Here is a 10,312-nt window from a genome sequence, read left to right on the forward strand (position 1 = left end):
TTCTTGAGCAACTAGAAAATTATGTCTATCAAGTTTTAAGTTACTGTCTTTTAACTTTCTACCAGAATTACTCTCATTTAAATAGAATTTACAAGTAAATGTACTTTGCTCTATTTTCTTGATTATCTATTAGGGAGTTTTTCTACTGGTCCTTATGATGGTGTCAGTTTCTAAACGTCGAATTTAGTTAAAATTGTATCAGATTGAAAAAGTATAAAGAACGGACAATTTTTTATACATATTTAATGGCTGAAAATAAAAAACTTTCGGCATTGTATTTACTTATTTTTTGATTCTATCAGAGAAGCTTCATATTCATTATAAGTTAATAAGTTTATCATTTCAAACAACAACTTTTTTCCATTCTATTTTTCTTTCTCTCATCTCTTTCTTCTTATTAACGACACACTTTATCACTTTATCATGTTAAATGGTTTGAAACTTTTTTTTCCCGTAATAAATAGCATGTTTTTGAAACTTTTTTAAGTAAATAATATATTTTAGAGGGATTGAAGTAAATTGTATAGTTACTTATAAATATTAATTTGTTAAGTGTAATTAATTTATTTAGTGATAAATACTTGATGTAAATAAATTATTTATGTCAATAAATAAATATTTATTAGTAAATACGCCTTTAATTTACTTCAAACATTTTAAAAATAAAGTATTTACTTTTAAAAACGTGTCAAAAATATTTCAAAAATCTTTATCCTTATTAGTGTACAACTCTGACTAATCACAATTTTATTAAAAAAATTCATTGTTTTAAACTACTAAAAATAAATAATAGTCACATATTTACTCTTTTATATATTAATATTTAGGATAAGAATTTATGGTTTAGGACAGGAAAATAAAAGAAATAAGGAAAACAAAAAAAAGAAAGAAAAAAGATAAAACGGGGAGAAAAAGCAGAAAAAAAGTAAAAAATATACGGGACATAAAAGCTAAAAATAATAGAGCTAAGAAAAAAAAAAGGAACAAAGAAAAGAGAAGAAGAAGAAGAATTTTTGGTGTGAAAATGACGACTAAAGGAAGTAAATTTCTACTCTTTTATATAGTTAGGATTAAGATGTAGCAACTAACAATATTTTTTATCATTGCTTTTTTATTTTTTTTCCAGTGGAGAAATGTGGGTCACGTATTTCTTAATTCTTAGAGGGGATTTATATCTATTTAGTATAATTTTATGAGTTCTCGTAGAATTTTTAAAATGTGTAGTAATTAAATGACTGCTATTTACTAACACTAAGTTACTAACACACTCTAAGGATCATCAGAGCACAAAAAAAAAAAAAAAAAAAAAAAAAAAAAAACAACAAAAAAAGAAAAACTCTAAAGATTATACTGTTAATGATGATTAAAATTATGCTAATTCCCTCTTTCTTCTTAAAAAATTAGAGTTCTTAACATACTAGACCGATTAACGGGGTTAGCGAGATGCTACTTGGCTTCAAGACTAATGCCTGGTTGTTTATTCCTATCAGCTTAGGGCTGCTGGCCCAGCCTACCAAAACACAAGGGTAGTTATATTACACTCTACTCTATATATTTCTCCACTAAATAATGTTCCTTTAATAAAAATTTAAAAAATCTATCATTTTATAAATATAATTTTCATAATATCTAATTTAACCTTTCATACTCCAACCTAATTTTAATCTTAATTTAATTTTCAAAATCATATAATCCCTTTCTACTATTAATATTATATATTTTTTTAAACATTAATGTAATTATCTTTACCTTTATTTGTTTTGTTTTCGTCTCCCCTTCTTCTTCTTACTTATTTATTTTTTATGATGTCCAATAAATAAGAACAAAGCCTCTATAACACACAAGTAATTAGATGCAATAAAAAAAAAACGTGTACACAATGATGTTGATGCATATAAAAGCTCAACAACTATCTAAACTAAAAGTTTTTTTTTTTGCAACATCACTTCCTACCAACTCACAAAGCACTTTGATGCGAGCTATGTAAGGATTTGCCTATCCATATGCACAAAAATAGTGGTGTCTACTCTAGTTTGCAGCAATAGGTGATAAAGAACAACCGGAAATCATAAAGACCTGCACAAAATAATCATAAATTTATTTTTTCTTACCATAAACGTCTAAGAAATTCAATGTCATGGAATGCAAATTTAAGGCGTGAGGGTATGTTTTTTTTTCATTCTTTTAAAGAATTCTTTCTGGCCATAATGAATTTTTAGTGCATGTTTTTTTTTTTTTAAATTTTAAAAAATACTATTTTCCATTTATAGTTAACGTGTGGTATGTTAATAGATTTTAATATAGAATAAAATTGTGATAAATAGAAATTATGAATTAGTGGAGACATTAATGAATTTATGGCATCTTTAATTAATGTATTTAAGTCAGTAATTTTAATATAAATTTAAATTTTGTAAGATAATTATTAATGAAGATTTTTTTTATTCAAAATTTTTAAAGAAAAGAATGATATTATTCAACCAAATAGGCCTAGATGTAAGTATAAAAACTCTTTTATTTTACTGATTTAAATTTTAATACAATAAAAAATTTTAAAAAATAATCATAATTAATTTTTTTAATATAATAAAAAATTTGTGTATAAAATTATATTTTAATTCTAATTAAAAACTCAACCTAATAACTCATAATTACTCGTGACCTAATAAAAAAAAAAAGAAAAAAAGAAAAAACCCAATCTTCCCTTCCTCTGTATTTTTTTTAAACATTAATGTAATTATCTTACCTTTATTTGTTTTGTTTTCGTCTCCCCTTCTTCTTCTTACTTATTTATTTTTTATGATGTCCAATAAATAAGAACAAAGCCTCTATAACACACAAGTAATTAGATGCAATAAAAAAAACGTGTACACAATGATGTTGATGCATATAAAAGCTCAACAACTATCTAAACTAAAAGTTTTTTTTTTGGCAACATCACTTCCTACCAACTCACAAAGCACTTTGATGCGAGCTATGTAAGGATTTGCCTATCCATATGCACAAAAATAGTGGTGTCTACTCTAGTTTGCAGCAATAGGTGATAAAGAACAACCGGAAATCATAAAGACCTGCACAAAATAATCATAAATTTATTTTTTCTTACCATAAACCTCTAAGAAATTCAATGTCATGGAATGCAAATTTAAGGCGTGAGGGTATGTTTTTTTTCATTCTTTTAAAGAATTCTTTCTGGCCATAATGAATTTTTAGTGCATGTTTTTTTTTTTTTAAATTTTAAAAAATACTATTTTCCATTTATAGTTAACGTGTGGTATGTTAATAGATTTTAATATAGAATAAAATTGTGATAAATAGAAATTATGAATTAGTGGAGACATTAATGAATTTATGGCATCTTTAATTAATGTATTTAAGTCAATAATTTTAATATAAATTTAAATTTTGTAAGATAATTATTAATGAAGATTTTTTTTATTCAAAATGTTTTAAAGAAAAGAATGATGTTATTCAACCAAATAGGCCTAGATGCAAGTATATAATATCTTTTATTTTACTGATTTAAATTTTAATACAATAAAAAATTTTAAAAAATAATCATAATTAACTTTTTTTAATATAATAAAAAATTTGTGTATAAAATTATATTTTAACTCTAATTAAAAACTCAACCTAATAACTCATAATTACTCGTGACCTAATAAAAAAAAAAAAGAAAAAAGAAAAAACCCAATCTTCCCTTCCTCTGAAACCCTCCGTCTCCTCCTCCATCCCATCCATGGCACCAAGACGCGCTTCCCCTCTTGACGTACCGCCGGCCGTTTCTTCTTCCGACGAAGAGGAGGAAACTTCATCGGAAGAAGGAGAAACCTCCGAAGATGAGCAGGTTCAAGCAACCCCCAAACCAACGGTTTTATCGCCCAACACCAAGAAGACAGACGATGATTCCGAGTCCGACGCCGAGTCGAGTTCCGAGTCCGAGCCCGCCGACTCGACCGTCAAGCCCATAGCGTCGAAGCCGATGGAGGAGAAGACAGGGGCCAGATCCAAGCCCTCCGTCGCCGCCACGCCGGAGAAAGAGTCGGCGGCGAAGAGGCCGAGAGAGTCCGAGACCACCGCAAAGGATTCGAAGAAGCGGGTGAAGAAGAAGAGCGGCCCTGAAGTGCCTCCTCATGAGGCGGATGGCGACGGCGGAGCAGCGTCTGATGAGGAGCAGGAGGAGTCGAAGAAGTCCGGCGGAGACGACTCCAAGAAGCTGTTCCAGAGGCTGTGGAGCGAGGAAGACGAGATCGTGATACTGAAAGGTTTAATCGACTACGCTGCGAAGGGAGGCGGCGATCCGGCCGCAACCTTCCATGATTTCATCAAGAAGTCGCTGCACGTTGAGGTCACGAAGGCGCAGTTTTCCGACAAAGTCCGGAAGTTAAAGAAGAAGTACTCAAACAACGCGGCAAGGAAGAAATACAACCCTACGAAGCCGCATGAGCAGAACGTCTTCGAGCTCTCCAAGAAGATCTGGGGCGGCGGCGGCAGCCGTGCCGGCGTCTCTTCGCCGAAGTCGAACGGCGCTGCAAAGAGTAATGGAAAGGCTACCCTGGCTTCACCTGCAGCTCCGAAAGAAGGTTCTAGAAAGAGTGAGATTGGTGGGAAATCGAGCGTTTCAGTTCGTTCGATTGAGATGATTAGATTTGGTATGAGGAGCTTACCAGAAGAGGTTGTGATGAAGGGACTCGATTTGCTTCCGGATGCGAAGAAAGCCGAGTTGGACGCCATGTGGAAAAAGCTTCACATTGATGAACTGGAGCTTTTTGTAGAGAAGAATCAGTTGATGAACGAACAAGTCAAGTTGGTCCTCCAGAAGCTCAGGTCTTCTGATCATTAGTGGGTATTGGTGAGGTATAGCCTGTGATGGATTTTTTGCATATTAACTTATAATGGCTTTTGGGCTTCATTTTGCCTTTCAAAAAGGGGGTGCGGGGTGAAGATTGTGTTATGTGCAGTGTTTATTGCTAAATTTGAAGCTTATGGCCTTTAACTATGTGAGTAGCTATCTAATGGAACTGCATATTTTTGTTTACGATATTGGTGCAGCTTTATTGTTCAATATTAGTTTGGTTTTGCTTTAATTGTGGTTAGCATTTCCCTTTCTTTGTTGTGATTGTCTTTGTAGTGGAATGATTTAGATTTATCATTTTCTTTTTTTATTATCATTGATACGATAAGAAAAGAAAAATATAAGCTATAAGCGTTTATGTGATTTACTGAACCTTAATAATCTTATCTTTCTTGCTTTGAGTGCTTCACGTTTAAAAAACGGCGGGGCTGTTAGCCATCAGTTTGTTTGTTTTGATTATTTCAAGTTTGGACTCTCAATCCTTATATTTGTTTGTTTCGAGTATCTCAAGTTTTTGAGAACAATGGGGAATTTAATCTCTTATATTTGCTTGTTTCGAGTATTACCAGATTCTCAAGTTTTGGCAATAGCGCTTCAAATTACAAGGTAATTGCACTACTCTGGCCATCTTCTGTTGTAATTTTGAATCTGTTGCACCAGAATTTCTTCAAATGGATAGGGTGTCCTTATTCTCTTATCTTTTCTATTTAGTCTTTCTTAATCTATGTGCCAAGTGTTGTGTAGTTGAGCTACTACTGTTTTTCGTCTGATTGATAATTGAGTTGAAGAACTATTTGTGCTAACTGGAAGCCTGGCAATCAAAAGGATACAATTACCTCCCATTCCTTTGTGCTACTTATTTGTAATTGTTATCTTTTTTGTTTTGTTTTGAAAGGAGTAATTATTATGCTTTTGATTGTATATGTGAGCTAAATATTCTTGTGTCATATATGAGCTAATATTCTATCGTGTTTGTTCGTTTTTGCCTAAACTTTCCTGTATGGTACATTTTCTGCCCATTCATTTCCTTCTTGTGTGATGGCTCTCTCTTTCAAAAAGCATTATTCAATTTTAAAACATTTGGGTTGGTTGGTACCAAAATAATAGAGCTGGACAATTTCTATTTCAGAATAGTATAGAAGAAGAAGCCAGAAAGAAAAGAAGAGTAATTCTTTATTGCTCCTTATTGATGAATTGATATAGTACAGCTTTAGCAGAGCTTCCAGGGCCTGCAATCCTACCTTGCTTGGAATATTCTCCAAGACTTTCCAAGACCAATTCCTAGTTCTTAAAACTAGAACTAACTAAGTCAGCCCTCCATAACAACATCCTAACCAACTCAACTGACTAACAAACACCTTCAATCACACTTCCATATTCCTATTAACAAAAACCTGTCTAATTAAAGGCTTATGCTTATAATTTGTCTTCTCTCATTTGCGTTGCTTGGAGCTGGTCATTTTTTCGGCTAGCGGTTTTCAAGTTTGTCTCTTCTCTCAGTCGCTCTCTTTCTGTATATGTTTGGTACTTGGTTTTTAGAGTTAACCTTATTTTCAGAAACTAACTACTCTATGATGGAATGAAAAATTAACTTGCATCTTTTGGTTTCAGTTTCTTGTGTTGTGACCCTGGCATTTTTTATCCTTAATTCTTGGTTATTCTAGCTAACCAAAGGTCAGCCTACGTTTGCATTTCCAGCACACAAATTCACAATGAAATAGCTGCTATTCTGGGTTATTCTTCTCGTGGCTTCTTTTTATTTACTTTGTGTTCGATCTTGTTTCGTTCTTCGTTTGCTCGAGACCCAACCCCCGTTATAAGTGTGTGTTTCTCACTAATATGAGGACTGTTTGATCGTACTGATGGAAGAGGAATCTGGAGGGAGGGTGTTGGTAAATTAGTTTGGGAATTGAGTTCTGATTTTTGTAAACAACTGAGTCCCTGTATTTGGGAAGACCGAGATCGTCAATTTCGATTGGTGGGTTAGCCAGATCGATTGTGCCACACTCAACAGATGCGATGCGAGCTGAATTTTGGTGTCGGGTAGAGCAAAGTAAAGAACTTAAATTTTTTTCAATCCAACTATAGAAACCTTCAATTACTATTAACCTATCATGGTGATCAGTTCAAACTGTGAAATTGAAATTGATATAAATTCCCCGGAGTTCGTCATGGAAATAGCCTGAGCACCAGAATAGTGCTTATATTCAAAATTCACCATTCTGAAATTCAATTACTTAGAAAAACAAAACTTGGCAATATTCATATGACTAACCAATGTTGGGGATTTTGGTTGGTGGATGGTAGTATAGTAACTCAAATATTGAAAATAGAGAGGAAAGACGGATGAGGAATAACTCAAATATTGGAAGGTGCCAAGAAAAAGAATATATATGACTAAGTATATTATAAACCTATTTGTGTCAGTATCCCCTCATGTAATTGTACGGTTTTGGATTTGATGTAATATAACTAAGCATATATATGACATATACATGTATATGTTTGTGCATTTGACAGTCCATTCCTACACAGCATAACATAATCACCATCTATGTGTTGACGTTTATTTGACCATCTTTACGTTGGCTTAGATCTAGCTGTGAAGGGTCACATGATCATCATCTGACCGAGCACATTTGTGGGCGTCTGTTGGGCCTGAGTTTCCACTAGATGAATGGTGATCTCTACATCGCTGACGCCTACATGGAGCTGCTCGTTGTCGGGGCTGAAGGCGGCTTGGCCACCCGGGTGGTGACTCAAGCACAAGGAGTTCCATTTGCATTTCCCAACGGTTTAGACATCAATGATGAGAATGGATTAGTCTATTTTACTGATAGCAGTTCTCGTTATCAAATGAGGTATATCATACACAATCTTTTACGTTCTCTTTCAGTTAGACTAGTTCTAACTATGCAATGATTTTTTTTGGTTGGATTAATCCATTAGTCAATGAGACTTGGCCTTTTTCTTTAAGAAAAAAAACCCAACCCGGTGAAAGTGGGATTTGATCGAAGTCTATTACAACGTTATGTTCTAGATAAATGTGACATATTGAGAAAAATTGAATCACAAACATCATGATCATGAATCCATATCTGTTAAAGTTCTTCAAAATATGTAAAATTGGAATTTCTTTTTGGTTGCTTTTTACCCCCAACAAGTTTTATGTTCATTTTACAGTTTCGGCGCTTTTACCCCCTTAGTTTTTTGGACTTTTGACAGCTTTCTTTGAATTTCTAATTTTGACGATTCATCCCACCAATTTGTCAAAATGTAATATTATAATGTGGCTTTACTAATTTTGTATTGAATTTTGGTCGATCCGAGGGATTAAGAATTGTGAAATTGAGATGTTGTGTTAGAATTTAAACTGAGAATATGGAATTTTTAGTCTGACATGCTTGTGGTTACCAATTAACACAATCATCAACAAAATGAGCCTCGTCCCCACAATTTATCTAAGGGAAAACACTAATAAGTTTGGGATAGGAGGCTAATTAACAAATTAGAAGTTTACGAGACAAGTTGTCAAATGCTGAAAAATTTTGGGTGCAAATGTGCATAATACAATCATTTTTATATTTTTATCATTTTTTTAATGTGCATAAAACTGTTTTTTTATGACGTGTATTAATTTCTTATGTGCCATTACTTGTACAAATTGGAAGCCTCTCTTGATCATTAAAAAATCTTGCGTCCTTACATGATTTGCAATGTTCCAGAAACTACCTTTCCGTTAGATTAAGTGGAGACACAACCGGAAGATTAATGAGTTATGATCCTCAAAGCAAGCAAGTAGATGTTTTACTTAAAAATCTCTCATTCCCAAAAGGGGTGGCACTAAGCCAAAATGGAGATTTCCTTTTGATTGCAGAGACCACGTCTTGCAGGATCATGAGGTATTGGCCAAGAACTCCCGAGGCTGGGACTTTTGAAGTCTTTGCACAATTGCCAGGATTTTCAGACAACATAAAGAGGAGTCCAAGACGAGGAATTCACTCAAAAAGAAAAAAGGTCTTTGAATTGATTCTTTCATACCCAAGTATAGCAAAAGCCATTCTTAAGCTTCGATTTGATGTAATGAAGGCGTACACATGTCTGGCTAAGTGGAGAGGAAGAGGGTTGATGATTAGGTTGAGTGAGGAAGGTGTTGTGTTGGATGCTTGAAGACAAGAGTGGTGTGAAATGGAAAGCTGTTTGGAGATGGGAATCTTTGGATAGGATCTATACATAAACCTTGTGCTGGAAAGATCAAATTTCGTCCAACACTTATCCAACGTCTCTAGACTAAAAATTTAGATTGAATAAGCAAATTATCTAAGGAAATTTAAAGAACATTCGAAGAACACAAAGAACCTCAGAAAAAGTAATAAGAATAAAGTGAAGACAATCATAATAGAAATAAGTGTGTATCTTTTCGTCTCAAATTGAGGAATAGTATATTGAAAATAGAGAGTTTTTCTCTTTTTAATACAATACGGCTCTTCACCACTTTTGAGTGTTAAAAAGAATTAATAAACGCATTAAACTTGAGTCATTAAATACATTTAATCGTTTTTGACATTGAGGCTTGGTAACGCTTGATCTTCCAACTTTTTTCCTGCCTCAGCGTACGCTCGGGTGGCTTTCCTACGTACGCTCGAGTGGTTTCCCTAGCATACGCTCGGGTGTTATCCGAACGTATGTTCGGGTCGCCTGAAAACTTATTACATTTTATTAGTTCCGAAAGCGCCGGGCCAGTACGAACATTTCAAAAAAAAAAATTTATTTGTTTTTATCTTTATTAGTGTACATTTCTGACTGATCATAATTTTATTAAAAAAATTCACAGTTTTGAACTACTAAAAATGAATAATAGGGACATATTTGCTCTTTTATATATTTACAATTTAGGACAAGAATTTATGGTTTAGGACATGAAAATAAGAGAAATAAGGAAAACAAAAGAAAGAAAAAAGATAAAGACGGAGAACAAACAGAAAAAGAACAAAAGCTGCACGGGACACAAAAATTAAAAATAATAAAGCTAAGAAAGAAAAAAAGGAGCAATGAAAAGAGAAAAACTAAAACAAGAAGAATTTTTGGTGCGTAAATGATCCTTTAATAAAAATTTTAAAAATCTATCATTTTATAAATATAATTTTCATAATATCTAATTTAACATTTCATACTCCAAACTAATTTTAATCTTAATTTCATTTTCAAAATCATATAATCCCTTTCCACTATTATTGTTATATTTCTTTTTTAAACATTAATGTAATTATCTTTACTTTTATTTATTTTGTTTTCGTCTTACCTTATTTTTCTTATTTATTTATTTTTTATGATGTCAATTAAATGGGAACAAGAAACCACAAAGACCTATACAAAAAAATAGTAATTTTTTTTTTCTTATCATAAACCTCTGAGAAATTCAATGTCATGGAATGCAAGTTTAAGACGTGAGGGTAT

At 32.7% G+C, this 10,312-nt stretch overlaps 2 protein-coding genes across 6 annotated transcripts in view; both read left to right on the top strand.

Moving 5' to 3' along the window:
- Nucleotides 1-3,629: 3,629 nt before the first annotated feature.
- Nucleotides 3,630-9,062, top strand: LOC21402303 (probable transcription factor At1g61730). Of its 5 annotated transcripts, none has more exons than XM_024173569.1 (4): nucleotides 3,630-5,000; nucleotides 5,425-5,461; nucleotides 7,450-7,716; nucleotides 8,581-9,062. In XM_024173569.1, exon 1 carries the CDS (start codon nucleotides 3,740-3,742, stop codon nucleotides 4,841-4,843), a length of 1,104 nt encoding a protein of 367 aa, XP_024029337.1. In that variant the 5' UTR covers nucleotides 3,630-3,739; the 3' UTR covers nucleotides 4,844-5,000; nucleotides 5,425-5,461; nucleotides 7,450-7,716; nucleotides 8,581-9,062. The 5 variants fall into 5 exon arrangements, with proteins under 5 accessions (XP_024029337.1, XP_024029338.1, XP_024029339.1 ...); XM_024173570.1 differs by having other exon boundaries at nucleotides 8,733-9,062; XM_024173571.1 differs by having other exon boundaries at nucleotides 8,749-9,062.
- The window catches only part of LOC21402304 (probable transcription factor At1g11510), a 4,679-nt gene continuing 1,895 nt past the window's right edge, over nucleotides 7,529-10,312 (top strand). Inside the window, exons 1-2 of the mRNA XM_010110211.2 lie at nucleotides 7,529-7,716; nucleotides 8,581-8,872. Of these exons, the coding sequence (XP_010108513.2) occupies nucleotides 7,529-7,716; nucleotides 8,581-8,872 (480 nt within the window). The remainder of the gene's footprint in view (nucleotides 7,717-8,580; nucleotides 8,873-10,312) is intronic.

This window comes from Morus notabilis, unplaced genomic scaffold (assembly GCF_000414095.1).
Source record: "Morus notabilis unplaced genomic scaffold, ASM41409v2 Scaffold583, whole genome shotgun sequence".
Lineage (NCBI taxonomy): Eukaryota > Viridiplantae > Streptophyta > Magnoliopsida > Rosales > Moraceae > Morus > Morus notabilis.

What these genes read in the sequence shown, in the direction of transcription:
- LOC21402303 (XM_024173569.1), top strand. Translation starts at nt 3,740, where the DNA reads ATGGCACCAAGACGCGCTTCCCCTCTTGACGTACCGCCGGCCGTTTCT.